Below are 18,159 nucleotides of genomic sequence, written 5' to 3'. Positions count from 1 at the left end.
GCATATTGAGGAGTTGTGTGTGTCATTTGATTTGAAATAGCATTTCGTGTATTTGTTTAACTTTTTATGGTAGCTTATGACCATCTAGAGAGGAAAAATAATGCAATGTAAGCCATCGTAGTGTCCAGAAAAGAGAATGTAATGCTTTAAAAAAAAAAAATCTCTTTCAAAACCAAAATGTGAAACAATTTATTTCCATCAAATATTAGAAAATGTCTACAGTACTTCATTTTGTTCAATCAAAAACAAAAAAGGTTAGAACATAACAATTACACAAGTAAGGTGCTCAGGAAGTCCTTAAATAGCTACAAAAGTGCAGAGGAAGGACTGACTGAGCAATAATATTAAAAGGAAAAAAAAGACAGACAATAGCTTCTTGTTTGTTGGGGTGTGCCCGAAAGAGTAGAAAATTAAAAACAGACCCACACAACCAAACCCACAAACACACAGAAAGGAAGTACAGCGCGGCTTTTTCCAGCGATCCGTACAGTCGTCGCTTTTCGAGGCATATCGCCAGAATGTTCCGATATCCGGCACCCCACGGGAGGATGGCGTGTCCATGGAATCCCTCCCCCCTCCCCCACGCCTGCCACCGGAGAGTTCCCCAGTGGGAAGTCCAACATGGCCGCAGTTCTAACCGGAGCGGAGGTCAAGGGTCGATCTCCACGGGAACGACGGTGAGGATGGCGTCCTCGTTCCCGCGCCGCACCACCACTTTCAGGCTTTTGTCCTTCTTGACGGCGGCGCTCACGTCGTTGGCCGTGGAGATCCTTTTGCCGTTGATGGAGATGATCACGTCGTGTTCTTTCAGGCCGGCGCTGGAAGAAAGATTACAGTTGCTTGAAATGAATTATTGTCATTATACAAGTATAATGAGATTTCATTTTTTTTGGCATGAATGTGATGCTAGGAAATTGAGCTAAAGTGCCACAATGGAATTCCAGAACTCACAAAATTCTAGTTTACATGAGCTACAAAGTGCCCCTCAAATGATCTAATTTGCGCTTTTGCTTTTGTCATGATTATATTCTAATGACTAAAATAATTCCTTATGTTTCAGTTTTTTAAATCACTAAAGCCTTTCTTAAAATCTAAATAAATAAATATGATTTTTTTTATGGAAACAAAAAGAGTGAACTATATTTCTTCAAATTTATTTGCTTCTTTTCCTTTTGTTTTAAATGACAAAGTCATGGTTAAAGTATGAAAAAGGAAAATTTCATATTTTGTCTTTCTAAGGAAAATTTCATATTTTGTCTTTCTAAGGAAAAAAACCTCTTTTTAAAATATGAAAAACAAAATATTATAGAAGGGGTTCCACTCATTTTAAATCCAAAAATATATATTTAAAAAAAATCTAAATATTTAAAAAAATAACACTGACAATGTTTACCTTCTGTTTTCAATGTAAAAAAACATACTATTTTTCCAGTTTAATTAAAAAAAGAAAAGATAAAAAGAAATATATGAGGTTTCCCCCTTTTTATTCATCCTATTAAGAGATTCAAAATAGGACTGTGCAAATCTTAATTTCTTTAAATAATCTTTCGACGATCAGAAAAGCTATCAATTAATTACAAACATAACGGCCCTCCAAATGAAGCCGTAACGTGGACCGCAACAAAAATGGAGCACTAATCCATCCGTCCCTGGGGCCATTAAAACCAGGAAGTAGCCTGTTCCCATAAACATTGTAAAAAAGAACACACTTAGCTTTCATAAGCCTGCAATTTAAAGCCTAATAAGTGTCCACAGACGTCAGTCATCCTCCACGTAAAAACACCTCAATGAGCGCTCTGTAAAATCTTTACCCCAAAATGTGTGGATCCTTTCGGAGCCATGTGCGAAAACTATCACTTACACCGCAGCTGGCGTCTTCGCAATGACTTCCATAACGTAAGCGCCAGAGGTGATGTCAGGGAAGTCTCGATGTCGGCTCTTCAGCTCTTTGGCCAGCCTGCAAAAAACGAAAGAAAAAAAAACAGATGGCGTTAATATAGAAATCAGAGTCATCAAGCATGCAAAACGACAAATAGTAGCAACATACGCTGAAGTGAGAGTCATCATCCGCACGCCGATATATTTCTTTTTGGAAGCCGCCGTACCTGTAAAGTGGCATCAATACATACGTCAATTGTGTTCTCCATTGACTCAAACACCTTCTAACCGTGTGCGGTCGATTGGTCGCCGGTCGATTGGTCGCCGGTCTTTTGGTCGCCGTCTTTTGGTCGCCGTCTTTTGGTCACCGGTCTTTTGGTCGCCGGTCTTTTGGTCGCGGTCTTTTGGTCGCGGTCTTTTGGTCGCCCCGACCGCGGCAACGGGCGACCAAAAAAACGACGACCAAAAGAGCGGCGACAAAACAAGGTAAAACAACACGGTCTACGCATGAATAAAAGCCAACAATGGCCATGAGCAGTTTCACTGAGCCGACGTGTGAGTGTATAAGAGTTTGTATGTACATGTGTTGTCCCTTTAAGAAGCGACGTCAGTCAGGGTCTTAACAAGTTCTCCAACAAAAAACAATAAAAGTCCGGGAAATTTGGAGCTCTTCTTTAGCCTAATAATTACTAGGGCATTAAGTATGACTAAATAGTAATTCACAGTTTGTATTTAGGGAATTTGAGCACCAATTTTTCATGGTAATTATCAATAACCTTCCGGGCGACCAAAAGACCGGCGACCAAAAGACCGGCGACCAAAAGATCGGCGACCAAAAGGCCGGCGACCAATCGACCGTGTACCCTTCTAACAGAATCTGAGCTTTTGATGACGCGGTCGGTTTCCACTATGCAGAAACAAACCCTTCCATGAATTATGTTGATTGCACCATTTCAATCGTAACGACCAGGCCAGTCGAAATCCCAAACAACCCTCCCGTCAATCATTGCGACTAAACACAACCGTTAACATCGCTATAATTATCCACCCGTCTTCCGATTGTAACCCGGCCATCACTTGGGAACGTCGCCATTCCCGCTCATCAGTCTTTAACTGCCGCCCTCCCCCTGTCCAATTAGCCTGACGGAAGACAAGCGGTTTCCTAAAGACAACACAGCTGTTAAGTCCTAATACCGCCAGTTGCGTTCACAACATGCTTGTGGAAATAATTTAACAGTCACGATTAAACACCCCCAACCCCCACATAAGCTATATTCCATGCTGGCAGACGCCGCTTCACCGCTTTCCTTCCGAGTTAAAAAAAAAAATCGCCTTGGACAGTTCTCCACCAAGCTTCATTTTTCCAACAGCCATTCTAGATTCACTGTATTAATTTCTGTTAACCCTTTATAGGGTGCTCAATGCACTCATAGACTGTCCTGTCCAATTCATTTTGACTGGAAGACGCTGGCAGTGCTGTCATCCCGGGGGTGCGGGTTCGATTCTCCCAAACCGACAGGGAGTGACACATCAGATTTTTTTTGTAAGGCCTTATGGAAAATGTCATTTTTGCACTTGCATAAAAACAGTTGCGTTGAACTCACCCCTGGATTGCCTGTCATAGGACTCCGCCAGGAACTGCTGAATTTTATCCGAGGGAATGGCGAAGGAAATTCCTGCGGTCACCTTTAGCGTGTTGATTCCGACCACCTCGCCATCCTGGAAACATGATTGTTGTCGTATGAAGTCACAAAAGTTTAAACCACTCAAGAATTATAATATTGAAACCACTCTAAACTTGTAAGATTGAATCATGTCAGGTACTCTCAGCTTCCTTGGCCCCGCCCACTCAAAAATGATGTCACAGTTTGTCGGCTAGCAAGCGATCCATAGGCTTCTATTCTCTCGTAGCCACTTCTGTCATTCATTTAACGTGCACCAACTCGCGCAGTACTAGAAAAGCTAAAAACGAAAAAATCTGGTTGTGATGTCACAACCAGAAATTAGGAAAAAGTGGGCGTCTTCTAATGCACCGTTAGGGATGCAAAAACTATGAAACTATGTTAAAAACAGCCAGGATTGAGTGGCAAAATCATTTTCCACATATATAATACTTCACATTTTGACCCCTAACCCTAAACTCAGCAGTTCATAGCACCGCGTACACACAACATTTACACATAACATGTGAAGTCTGAAAACTATTTCTTACCAGATTGACTAGAGGTCCTCCTGAGTTGCCATACTGTGAACCAAACAAAGAAAAAAAAAGATTGTTTAGGAACCAGTAGTAGTATTTTGATTATGCTCATTCTATTTATAAAGCCTGGGTACATTGATGATGGCGTCCGTCTGGATGTAGTCCATGTCCGAGTTGCTGAGGCCCAGCTCCCTGCCCCCCCTCTGGGTGGTGCTGACGATTCCCGTGGTGACGGTGTTCTGCAGGGAGAAGGGGCTTCCGATGGCCACCACGAACTCACCCGGCCTCAGGTCCGACGAGCGGCCCAGGAGCAGCACGGGGAGCTTGGTCTGCGAGTGGACGGGGGAAAAAAACGGAAAAATAAATTATGATAGTCTTAGAGCTTTTTTTAAAGCTTTTTTTTTTGCATATTTTTGCCCTAAAATGCTGAAAATGTATGTTTAGCCAAGATGACTCTCTTCTTCATGGTATTACTCTAATTGACATTTTAAGGGGGGAAATTGTAAAAAAAAATCTTGTTTAATATTACAGTTTGTGCAAATTCAGGTCTGAAATCAGAAAAAAAAACCATTTTGTCATCTGCAGTGGAAGAAATAATAAACATTGTATGGTGAAATCTGTTTCCTTTTTCTTTTTTTTCATGATATAATGGTATACATTTTAATCTTAAAAGATGTCATTACATAACCTTGCTTTGTTTTAGTCCTCTTTTGGTTTTTTCATGCCAATCAAGCTGCAAAACCTCCTTTTTTTCCTCCAAATTTTTGCATTATACGACGATACCAATCAATCAACTCCGATGCGTTTACAACTGATTCTTTTTTAAGCCCCTCCGACTGTCATTATAATATTTCATGTGGGAAAAAAAACCTCGACGACACCCATCCCACACAACAATAATTCCCTTTCCCACAGCAGCGACTGAAGCTAAAACGTTAGCGTCCCCAAATGCCTCGCTGCCAAAGCATTTCAATGCAATCGAACGCCATTATTGTCTGAACACAAGTACAACAAGCTTCGCCGTAATGTGCACACATAAATAAACGAATAATGTAATCATAATAATCATCATTTGTGTCCTCCCGCACGTGCGTGGAGACAGCTGGCAGGACAAAAAAAGGTTGGCGTCGGTAAATACTGACAATGTGGCGAAGCTAGTTAGAAATCGGCGGCTTACGATGTAGAATCCGACGTTTGGGAGAAGTTAAATTTATCCCTGCGCGCTGGTGAAATCATCTCATGCTGCAGTCAAACCACATCATGCCGCCGCCACTTTCCCAACACGCAGCCTTTTTGCCTAAATAAATAATAAGGAATTTTGTGTCTTACAGTTATGGAAAAAAACGGCTTGATTTTTAGCTTTCGTAGCTTTGATACAAAATGCGCATTGGCGTCGTAAACTGCGGATGATTGGTCGTATTTGGCGGCTGGGAGAAAGTCAGCGGTTATGTTTTGGAGCAAATTCCATGGCTTGACCTTTGACCCGCTCTGAGGGGAATTGGCGGTGAAGCTCGTTCTTTCACGACGGCGGGGACGGGCCACCGTCTTGACCGAGAGACCACCTTCGCCGGGACATCGTGGCGTTGGTCTGGTCGACGCTACGGTGTGAAAAGCAAACGTGCTAAGTGTACGCGCAAACACGCCGTGTGTGAGTGTGTGTGTGCATGAAGCAGGTAGGCCTTACGCTGTTTGACGTGTGCAAGCACAAACAGACGCCTGACACAAGTCATAGTGGTCTCCATGGCAACATGCAATAAATCTACAAAGCCCAATGAAGTTGGGACGTTGTGTGAAACTAATTACCGTATGTTCTCACATATTAGCCGTCTCCGCGTATAAGCCGTAACCTTAAAAGTTCCTTAAAATGGTTGAATTCTACAATTTCTCTCGTATACGAGTCGAACGGTGTTTGTAAGGTTTTTTGGGGGTTTGTGAGGGGAGTCAATAATCATTTATAAGGGCAGTTATCGGCAGAGGTTGACAGGTATGCAATTGCAAGGAATTTCCAGATTTTATCAGCTACCACCTATTATATCGTGGAAATATTCAAAGAATCTGGAAAAATATCTGCATTTAAATGCGAGGCCGAGATCAACATGTCCTTCGTCTTTCCCGTGTGAAAAACCAAATCAAATGGCATTAATCCTCTAAAGGAATACTTCACAAAACAGATCATTTGTTTTTGCATCCTTGACCTGGACGCCGAATAGTGCAAAAAGCATCAGTTATCCGGCAATTGAACAACACTCCGATGTGAAGCCACTTGGACACTGCCACAAGTTTTGGTAAACAGAGAACCGTGACTCACTGCGACCATTCGAGCCTCTCGCCCGAAGATACGAGCAGGCGACAACGATAAAAGGCACAACGGGGAACCACAAATTACAGGAAAAGAATGTGAAACCTGAGTCAAATCCACACGGGGGGAAAAATAATATACGACAGCCAAGTAGAGCCTATGTCAAGCCTATGCACAATAGTGAGTCACAAAATAAAGGCCATCTGGCAACCTCAGAATGAAGTTATTCCAAATTGATCTTCAGAAAGAGGAACAAGTGCCGAATGAATCAGAGTGCAGCTGACAATTTGACGCACTTGACGCGTTTTCCAACAGCGCAAAGAAAATGGATTTGAAATGCTGGAAAGCTGTTTGGACAGATTAGCAACGTTAGCAGACACTTGTTCAATTTGGACTGGGGACAGAATTGCCTAACGTGTCGAGAAGACTTACTACTTTTGAGATGTCCGCTTTTTCAAAATAAAACTAGACGCTCTCGGACTAAACTGGACCAGAATCCAGTTCAAAACTGAATTGGACAGCCTTTTGCTGAACAGGATTGGACTCAATTGTCCTTAACTATACCAGATTTTCTTGCATCAACCTGGACCAGGTCTGAACTTTGAAACCAGATGAGACCTACTTTTGTGAAACTAGTGTCTGGACACTCATGGACTAAACTGGACCATAATCTAGTTCAAAACTGAACTGAACTGGTCTTGATTGTCCTTAACTATACCAGATTTTCTTGCATCAACATGGACCAGGTCTGAACTTCGAAACCAGATGAGACCTACTTTTGTGAAACTAGCGTCTGGACGCTCATGGACTAAACTGGGCCAGAATCCAGTTCAAAACTGAATTGGACACACTATTGCCGAACAGGATTGGACTCAATTGTCCTTAACTATACCAGATTTTAAGGGGTCTAAGGAGATATATTAAGGGGTATATTTTCTGCTTCATGTACATTGATTTGTCTGTAAAGAATTGTACAAATGGGGGGAAGGAAAGCGTCACTCAGAATGGAACTGATGCTCAGAATGGAACTGAGGCTCAGACCCCCTTTCCCGAGTTCCCATCCAATCCCAGCATGTCGGTTCCACGCCGCAAAATTCGCTTCTCAAAAGCATTATAATTGAGTCAGGCATATAAATGGAGTCTTCTGGTCGTTACTCATGGTGAGACATCTGCGCATCCACGTATTGGCCTCCGAGTATCGGCCCGCGTTCAAGGTCGCTTGTGGCCGGTCAGCATCACTTAAGCGGCCCACATAAGTACACGTTTGGATGGTAAAGAAAAATGGCCGCACCGTGGCCCGTCTCCTTCTCATCATTGTGATTTAGGGAGTTCAAAGGGTTTTTCTCGGCGGCTCTTTGCCAGAACCGACACACATCAAACGCATGTGTTTGCGTTTATGCGAACTGCTGGACATTGAGCAGATCCACATGGAAGGAAACCCCACCGCTTTTTGTGCGCCCACGTCAACGACATGAGCGGTGGCCGGGGCTGGAGGCAAGTAGCGTTAGCTTGGCCAACGCTTGGGCAATATATTTAGCGTGTCGCTCTGTGACAAATTACACGCAATTAGCCTCATTGTTCCAAGTGGACCACCCACCGGTGTAGAACAGTCACTGTTAGTTCATTTCTGAGCAAAAGAAGTCAGAGGACGCCTACGTTCAGGACATTTTATAGGGCTCTGTTAAGGACAATTAATGCAACAAGTAGGTCGCAAAAGTAGGACAGATTCGGTCCAGGTTGATGCAAGAAAATCCAATATAGTTAAGGGTAATCGAGCACAGCTATAGTCTATCCAATTCAGTTTTGAACTAGATTGTGTTCCAGTTTGGTCCGAAAGCATCCAGACGCTAGTTTCGCAAAAGCATGTCCCATCTGGTTTCGAAGTTTAGACCTTGTCCAGGTTGATGCAAGAAAATCCAGTATAGTTAAGGACAATCAAGACCAGTTCAGTTCAGTTTTGAACTAGATTATGGTCCAGTTTAGTCCATGAGTGTCCAGACGCTACTTTCACAAAAGTATGTCCCATCTGGTTTCAAAGTTTAGACCTAGTCCAGCTTGATGCAAGAAAATCCGGTATAGTTAAGGACAATCGAGCACAGCAATAGTCTGTCCAATGACGATCATTCAATTAATTTTCCTTCCTCCAGTGAGGAGCTGTTGTTTATTTAATAGCACCTTTTTCTACATTAAAAAGTGTTGCTAATCATAGTACGGTGAACGTCAAGTCGCTACGTTGCAATGCAGAAACGCAAAACTTCCAAGTTGAATCGCGATCACTCCTGATGTAGTCGTTACACTTCTCGGATTTTAAGACGTGCTTTGGTCTACCGGGAAAAAAACGGGGAAGGGGTCAGTCAAACAGAAGGAGAAATCAAAGTCAATCTTTTTTTTTGGCCTGTCTACGAAGGTCTTTCCACTGGCAAAAACACTTGCAGTCTTCCGTGTCCCCACTGAGTCGTCTTCCACTCACAAACGGCTGCACTACAGTGCACATATTTTTGTCCACAGCCAATGATTATCCAGGGATCCGATCTCGTATTTCCTGAGGAAACGTTTACCCAATGTAGCAGATAACAAGATAATGGCCGGAGTACTTTATATAGTATTCTATCTTGTACTGCATGTACAAAAAAAGCCCTCCTGTCAAAAACAGATTTAGTTCAAGATAGGGAAAATGCACATTTTTTTTGTAACCTACAATTAGAATGATGGCAAAATAATACAAAAAACATACCAAAAGAATAAAAAACAACTGTATGAGAATGAATCTGCACTACTAAATGTATTTTTTAACAAATAATTGACATGGTAGAAAGACAAATCACCGAAGTTCCAGTTGATGCTACGCTATGCTAATGCTACTCGTCAAGAGGAGGCCAACAAGCAATTTCCTGATTTCATTATTCATATTTTTCTTCCTCTACACCAAGGTCGTCAGACTCAGGTTCGTTCGCGGGCCCCGTTAACGTCAACTCGGTTTCATGTGGGCCGGACCATTTTAGATATAATTTTTTTTTTAAATCTTTTTTTATAGATCTAAAAAAAATGGTTTATTTGAGCTTTTTTTCTTAGTAAGGGAAAATCTCTTTTAATCATTATGTTCCATATTAAAGTGGAAAATAGAAAATATTTTTAGATATTTTTAGATTTAAAAAAATGATTTTTGAACTAAAAACACGTGGGCCGGACCATTTTAGATATAATATTTAGAAAAAATATATATAAATGGATTAAAAGAACTGGATTAAAAACCCTGAATATTCAGTTTTTTAAAGATCTAAAACAATGTTTATTTTAGCTTTTTTTTAAATATATTTTTAGATTTTACAAACTGATTTTTGAATTAAAAACACAGAAAAAATGGATTAAAAAATGACAATTATTGATTTAAAAGGGAGAAAATCAGGAAATGTAATAGACATCTATAATCCTCATTTTAATTTGATCCTAAAACAGAAAGTCGGCACTCATCATTGACTTTCCCGGGCCACACAAAATGATGCGGCGGGCCAGATTTGGCCCCCGGGCCGCCACTTTCACACTCTGCTCTACACCATTCTTTTAGCACGCGTACTGCTAGCGCCAAGAGTTTGTGGTGGTTAAATGGCGGTCGGCCTTCACGGTAACAAAAGCTAAGCTATTCGGCAAAAACCAGCCCGTAAAATGATCACCCACCATATTAGGAATTCAAGACTTTCTGGCCCTTGGTCACACACACGAATAAATTCCAAGCGGCTAAACTCGTGGTAAATCCACTTTGCGTGAAATAACGATATCATAGACGTTTTTATCGTGCGTCTTTACGGTGCAACGCCACGTGCCACCGTACTCGCGGAATAGCCTCAAACCAGGTTTTCTAGGTCAACTGACCGCACTGCTACTTTTCTCCCCCGTCCCCCATTTTTAAACCCCCTCCCCCCCAAAAACCTTCTTAAATCCATATCCTGTGAAGTTCCAGACTTAATGTATCCCCCAGAGTTTGAAGTGTTTACCCGCAAACCTTGGGAATGGAAGAAAGTCCACTTTTACCAAGGAGGACCAGACAAAAAAACGTTTTTTTCATTCTGCGGGGGGCTCTCAGATTACGACCGCTCCGAGATTTGAGGTTAGAAACGAGAAGCTTTTGAGTAGTAAAGAATACGCCGTCACACATAATTACGCATACTGCGTTTTACTGTATTGCGTTACGTTCGGGTTATTTTCGCGTGGATCTTGGCAGGTTAGTGATAGATTTGGGTGTGTATTCACACTCTTAAAATAATAGTCTTTTTTTTTAAATGATGATGCGAACATGTGATTAAACGATGCAAAGAAAGCTTTTTAAAATCAGACCAGTTTTGGAAAATCCCAATCCTCTTAAATCCTGCTTTTTATGCCAACACTTTTTGTTCAAATGGGATTTTCAGTGGTGCTTCTTAGCTGTCAATGAATGATAGAAATTCTGTATATTTTCAGATGACACATTTGTTAGTTTGGCGAAAAATGATGTTTTTTTTTACCCCGCCGAACAGTCTGGCCGGCTGCCACGCGTTCCCGCATGTCGGCATTAGCATGTAGCGCGAATAGCGTAAATGCCTGGCGTCCAGCAGACGGAGAAATCAACACAGACAGATAAAGAGAGACAGCGAGCTAGCGCAAAGTCCACGCCGTGTTGTCTTTATGTTCTTTTTCCCAGCAACTCTTTTAACACGTCAACGTAAACTTACGATATATTTTGCCCAATAATTTACAGCCTCCTAAAATCAGGCGCAATTTGCCCCAGGAACTAAAATGTCCAACATCTGTTCGTTTTCATTCTTCATTAGCTTAGCTGATTAGCATCCTCGCATCTTTGTCATTTTTCTGTATATTCTGCTTGAATACTACTAAAAAAAACAGTAAGCTCCGATAAAGACAGCCAGCCTCTCTTTGTTTGCGGCCTCAACTGCATTCCGTCTCACTTTGACCTCCATTCGGAATTATTGTGATTTAGCACCCCCAGACAACCCCCCGCGCCCTTAAAAACGACACAGTGGCGAGCCCACGCGTTGATTTAGTTGCAGGGGGTACAAAAGTGACGTTTTGAGAGTCCCCCGGATGAAATTGGAGCTTCCTTGGTAATAATCACATCGCAGAGGTTTGGAAATGAACTTTCAAGCGACTCCTAGTAAAAAAAAGAGCCACTGGATCCGACAACGTGTCTATACATTTTTCATGTTTAGTCCTTTGTGTAGGTTGTAGATAAACGATGACACATACCAAACACACACGTAGCACAGTTTTATCGCAATCTTGTTCATCTAACAGCCAGATGATTGGCCAAGAAGTTCACGTATGCCACATGTGTCAAAGTGGCGGCCCGGGGGCCAAATCTGGCCCGCCACATCATTTTGTGCGGCCCGAGAAAGTAAATCATGAGTGCCGACTTTCTGTTTTAGGATCAAATTAAAATGAAGAGTATAGATTTATATTAAATTTCCTGATTTTCCCCCTTTTAAATCAATAATTTTATTTTTTAATCCATTTTTCTATGTTTTTAGTTCAAAAATCATTTTGTAAAATCTAAAAAAAATTATATAAAAAAAGCTAAAATAAACATTGTTTTAGATCTATAAAAAACTGAATATTCAGGGATTTTAATCCAGTTCTTTTAATCCATTTATAAAAAAAATATGCCCACATAAAATCGAGTTGACGTTAATGCGCCCCGCGAACCAACCCGAGTCTGACACCCTTGACGTAAGCTAATTGCTATTAAGTTTCATGTATGAGGAGAGAAGGTGCTTTGGCTAATTTAGCACTCTTTTTGAAGGGAACTACACAGTCACCTCTAGAGCCAGCCCTTGTTGATGTGTTGGAATTTTTGGGTACAAAATCTTGCAGTGGGGGAGGAGCTTTGTATTGGAAGATTTTGTAAATTAAGGTTGCATTTCCATATTTAACAGTGTTGTTCTGTTCTAGTTCAGTTCAGGTTGACTTGAAAGCTGTCTGTAACATGTCTTACACTCAGGGGCGGAGCTTAAAGGGGTGCGGTCGGGGTCGGGCACCCGGTTCACGCTCGGAGGGTCACGACTACTCACTGGCGCCTCGATCTTGATGAGTGCGATGTCGGAGCGCTCGTCCACGTCTTTGATCTTGGCCTCGTAGATGGCGCCGCCCTTGAGTTCCACCTTGACGCGGTGCTTGTTGGCCACCACGTGCGCGTTGGTCACGATCTGCCCGTCGTCGGCCACCACGAAGCCCGAGCCACTGGCCACGGCCACTTCGCGCTTGGAGTACGTCATCCTGAACCGGAAAAGACCAAAACAATGTGAACGGGGAGACGTAGACTACAGGGCGGAGGTGGGTTTAAAGTTACGAATAAATCAGTCAAAAAACAGGGGTAGATCATCGGCATTATAATCGATAATTGTTGTTGCAAGATTTTCTCACGTAAATTTAGTTTGCACGTATGCTGCCTTCTTGTAAAAGTGGATGAAAAAAATCCCAGAAAAGCCTCACAGTGGAAAGTTGAGAGCGAACGTTCCTGGAAGCCCACCAAAAAAAACCTCCCCTTTGCAACTCCGGTGTCAAGTCAAAGCAAAGCAAAGCAAAGCAAAGCAGCGGCGCTTTAGTAAATGAGAGACAGATTGGAGCGGGATGACTCAGACTCCAGACACGTCGCGGTAACCACGGGCCGAGAAGTCCCGGGTGACACAGGTGACGAGTCAAAGGGGGGGGGGACCCTACAATAGGGGTGCAGAAATGAGGAAGCGCTTGGGTGGATGATGAAAAAGACACAATGTTAGCTTTGGAAAACGCACTGAGATTCTGCCGAGTGGGCGGTTGAGTACGCAGGTGGGCTGTAAATTTCGGAAAACACTCACACACACACACACACACACACACACACTTAAACACACACTTACACACACCCAGGTGCTCGTTTCTTACTTGCGGTAGAGCTCGATGTGAACCACAGCTGGCGCAATTTTCTCCACCACGTCGGCAATGAAGTTGTACTTATGTCTTGGGCTGTCTGGGTTGTCCTGAGCTGGAAATACAAAGAAGGACACACACACATACACACACACATTGGATAAGACACACTTCAACATAAACAAAAGAGCAAAACCGTAGACGCTAGGTGACGTAAGAATACAAACAAATTTCGCATTTTGTCACGAGGAAGGAAATGACTGTTCTGTTGTGGTTTGGACCGTTTCGCTCGGGTCACAATTCCTCGCACACCCATCCGGGTTCCTCATTGGTCGGCGTTTTGACTGAGGGGGAGCGAATGAACGAAGGGGGCTAGAAAATGGAGCACTCCATCACACATTTCTGGGTTTTGTTGACAAAGATAGGATACGGACTCAGTATCGTCCAATCTATCAAATTGGGTAAAGTCGCCAGTAAAGTAATCGTGTGGCTTTAAGGGGACTCGGACGTTTGGTCGCCGGACTTTTGGTCGCCGGACGTTTGGTCGCCCGGAAGGTTATTGATAACTACCATTTAAAATAGTTGCTCAAATTCCCTAAATACAAACTGTGAATTATTATTTAGTCATACTTAATGCCTTATTAATTATTAGGCTACAGAAAAGCTCAAAATTCCCCATACTTTTATTGTTTTTTGTTGGAGAACTTGTTAAGACCCTGACTGACGTACCTTCTTAAAGGGACAACGCATGTACATACAAACTCTTATAGTACACTCACACGTTGGCTCAGTGAAACTGCTCATGGCCATTGTTGGCTTTGATTGATTCGTAGACCGTGTTGTTTTACCTTGTTTGGTCGCCAGACTTTTGGTCGCCGGACGTTTGGTCGCCGAACGTTTGGGTCCGGGCGACCAAAGGTCCGGCGACCAAAAGTCCGGCAACCAAACGTCTGGTCAAAGGGCTTTAAGATGGTTGTCGTGGAAACGTGGCCGATTAAACAGTTCTAATATACCACAGACGGCCAACCCTGGCATTTCTCATCTTCCCCACCTTATCACACACCCATTTGGTTTGGAATATTCTGCATTTCTACTCACACACACACACACAAACGCACAAACACACACTCTAATTTGACCGCGCCACCGCTCATTAATGCAAGTCAGGAAACGTGGTAAAATCCACCTGGTAATTAAGCCGCCTAGCGCCCTAATTTTCACGGCCGGCGCCCTCCTTGAAATTGCAGCAAATATCAGCCATGGTGGCTCTGGCAGGAGACATTTTGGAGTCAAAAGCCTCCCAGGGCGTCGGACTTCAAAGTGGGGACGTGATGATCATTAAACAAAAATAGCATCGAACCCGCGGAATGATTTTTTTAATGATCTCTCACCTGACGACATAATAATACGTTTGTATGAACACAGTGATCGAGACCGCCACCAACTGGCTTTGATGAGGTACCAGAAAGTCGGTCCCCATCCGCCCTTTCTACATCGGAACGGATTGGACGCCTAGCATCCGCAGTCAGTCCTCCCGGGCAAAGTGAATTGGACAGCTATAGTTGTCAATGGCGGACAATGACTTTGTTTTGTGTCACTTTTTTGTCATTTTAGGATACGCTCAGATCCCTTTGTGTATATTTTGCACTATTTGCAGTTTTTTCCATTTGCAGTAAGCTTCCTGTTGAATTTGAGTCATTTCCTGTTGAAATTGGTGTCAATTCCTGCTGGTAATTTTTGGGTCACTTGTTTTCTCATTGACCAGCTGCCAGTCCGTCCTCCCATTCAAAATTGATTGGACATCTCGCCTCATGGGCAATGGCAACCAGATCCAAAACAAATTCCTGATGTTGGCATTTGTCAACCGTTTTGCGGAAAATCATTTTTTTGGACTCCGAGGCCCGTTTTTCTCACGCGACCGTCAATCATCATAATGCGTTAAAAATGCTTTTAAAAGAAAAGTTGGCTGGATTTAATGACGAACGGCAGGCATTGGGCCAAGCGATCCTGCCAAAAGCGACACTTTTTGAATTTCACATTAACACCCTCACAGAAAGTGAGCTCATGCTTTTATTTTGACGTCAGGTCTGCTTTTTGCAAGTTAGGGGAGGGGTCAAACTCATTTTTTTTGTCGGGGGTCACGTCATATATACGCTTTTATTCGGAGGATAGTTATGTCCTCCAAAAATAGTCCACTAATTAGCTTTGCTGATAATGTTTAAATCATTTATAAACATTAAAATATGTTCAAAAGCTCATTTTTCAGCCTTATAATAGCAAATATTCTCAAATTTGTTGACATTTTTTCATAAAAAAGGGGCAAAACGTGAACTAGTTCTTTTTTGAAAAGTAAAAAAAAAATCCATATTCAATTTTTTTCCACATTTGAGATTTTTAAGAACCAGTTTTGGATAAAACATCAGTTTTTAATCAGGGGAAAAAATATCACATTGCCTAAAATTCACATAACAAATATGATATGTTTGGCTAGATTCATTTGCGGTCTACTGGGGGAAAAAAAGCGAAGATTTGGCTGATAAGTTTGTGAAACGTTTTGCTGTCAAATTCAACTTTTCTACCAAACTTTTCTTGCAACACATCAAAAAGATGGCGTCATGACATCTTTGCCACCCTCTCGCCACCCCATAAATATTTCTCTAGCTCCGCCCCTGACTACGGACATCTCCAAAGTGGGAGGGGCCTGTTTTTTTTTTCTTCTTCTTTTTTCTTCCGCCGCCAAATCAAACGTTCCACGTTTCACAGCAGATGTGGAAATTTCGTCTGGTGAAAACGAGGAGTCGTGGCCGCAGACCGGAGCCCTCGGCGTGGCTCACGCGAGCGACAAACATATGACGGGACGCTCCGACCGCCGCGCCCGCACGCTTCTTTGAAGCGCGCCTCGGCCTCAGCCCCGAAACACGGGTTGCTAATTTTGTGTTTTCCGCCGAGCCCGTGTCTGCCCGAGGAGCGGCCTTACCATCCATCAAAGGCGGCGTCACGTGACCGCTCGCCGTGATTTAACGTTTGGAGGCGGGGCTTGAGAAGCAGACCCAGACTGAAGGCTCTTGGCTGGGTTTCTACGTTGTGGGAGACGCCGGGTGTCGGGATTGGGCCGTTGAGTGTCCCATCGGCCTAGCATGCGTGTCTTTGTAATGTGGGAGGAAAATGGAGTACCCGGAGAAAAACCACGCAGGCCCGGGGCGAACATGCAAACTCCACGCAGGTGGACCGACCTGGATTTGAACCCAGATCCCCCACTGACGGCGCTCGACCAGCTTATGGCACTGAAACCAAAGGTCATATTCCGCTGATTTTGAATCCCTCCCTATCCTACCTTAGTGAAGCGGTTGCTATATTTAGCCGCTTTAGCCATTAAAGCTGACTAAGGACCTTAATTCCATTAAAGAAAGAGACGAGGTGAGCTCCGTGATTTTGCCACGGCGAGAAAACCCACGCAAGCCGGGGGAGAACATGCAAACTTCACACACCTGGGATCGAACCCTTGACCCCCAAACTGGAAGTTCAACGTGCTAACTAACCGGTCAGCCACCCGGCCTCAATAATACAAATAAAAACAAACAATTATGGAGCAGCAATATTTATAATGTCTATCAAGATGTCACGGGTGCCTAAAAGCTCGAAAAGCTATCCCTGAAAGGCTTTTTTTTAAAACTCTCACGACCCAGAATACACAGAACTCTTGTCCGCTCGTGGCCCGCGAGCCTCATGTTTGAAAACCCGGATGAAATTCGTATCTCAAGGTAAACGAATCCGGCTTACCTTTGCCGCAGGCCCCTCGCTGAATGAAGATCACCGGCGGTTGCTGGAGCTTCTGCGCCCGGCGACTGACCCGCTTGAGCTCGCAGACGTTCCGGTACGACACCCCGTCGCTGCCGCACACGGGCTCGACCGCTTTGCACGCGCACACGCCCGCCTTGCTGCGCCGACGCACGGTGGCGGTGTAGCCCACTCCGCCGGACACCGAGCACTCCAGGCCCTCCCCGCACACCGGGTCGCCGAGTTTACCACCACCACCGCCGCCGGTGCCAGTACCAGAGCCGGTGCACGCTTCGCCCTCTCCAGACGCGCACACCGGGCAACAGCGGCAGACGTCGAGCGTCTGTCCCGCGGGGCAGTCGGACAACGAAGCCGCCGATCGGGGGCACATGGACTTGTCGCATCGAGCCGGGCAGCCCACCGAGAAGCGGCTGGAACTTTGAGCGTCCACGAAAGACAGGAGGAAGAACAGGCACCAAAACATGATTGGAAAGATGGAGAGAGAGAGGGGGGGAAAATAAAGAAACGAAAAACTAAAGTTTGGGCTTTAAAAAAGATTAAAAGTCGTCTTGGCGTACTGCGCTTGCAGTGCGATGGGACGTCGAAATTGGACTAAGGAGAAAGAAAAGAACATCCAGCTGAGTTTACGCTCTGCTGCTTGACATCTCCCTTTCTCTCTCTCTCTCTCTTTCTCTCTTTTCTTTTTCTTTGAGCACCACAACAAGACTTCTGATTGGCTGAGCAACCGTGACGTGCACAAGTCAAGCAGGATGGCATCCCACTGACCGCAGACCAACGCCAACCTTTTATTTGTGCCATTATTTATTTATTTTTGTTGTCGTGCTGGGTGCGTGCGTGCGTACATGTTTTTGGATTTTCCATTTATTCTTGATTTATCTTTGTATCTGTGAGAATAAAGTAAACAAAAACTATCTGACCTTATTTTTGTCTTATTATTTTCTCCATAAGTGCAAATTCTCCAAAAGAAAACCCCAATTCTATTGCTTATAAAGAAGAACCGACTCTAACAAGCCAGAAATGGTCATCAAATCCGGCTGTGACGTCACAACCAGAATTGCTGGAAAAAAGTGGGCGTGCCCCGATGCAT

The 18,159-nt window shown here is 43.6% G+C and overlaps 1 protein-coding gene across 1 annotated transcript; it reads right to left on the bottom strand.

The window, feature by feature from the left end:
* Positions 1-173: 173 nt before the first annotated feature.
* LOC144085056 (serine protease HTRA1A-like) lies at positions 174-17,798 on the bottom strand. Its single transcript, XM_077614030.1, has 9 exons — positions 17,055-17,798; positions 13,290-13,389; positions 12,437-12,641; positions 4,213-4,407; positions 4,091-4,123; positions 3,483-3,597; positions 2,048-2,105; positions 1,862-1,957; positions 174-818 (listed from the first exon to the last, which is right to left on the bottom strand). Exons 1-9 carry the CDS (start codon positions 17,533-17,535, stop codon positions 650-652), a joined length of 1,452 nt encoding a protein of 483 aa, XP_077470156.1. The 5' UTR covers positions 17,536-17,798; the 3' UTR covers positions 174-649.
* Positions 17,799-18,159: the final 361 nt, after the last annotated feature.

The sequence above is a fragment of the Stigmatopora argus genome, chromosome 11, assembly GCF_051989625.1.
Source record: "Stigmatopora argus isolate UIUO_Sarg chromosome 11, RoL_Sarg_1.0, whole genome shotgun sequence".
NCBI classification, from domain to species: domain Eukaryota; kingdom Metazoa; phylum Chordata; class Actinopteri; order Syngnathiformes; family Syngnathidae; genus Stigmatopora; species Stigmatopora argus.
Note: the sequence above shows the minus strand (reverse complement) of the source record. Positions and strands in the feature narration are given on the sequence as shown.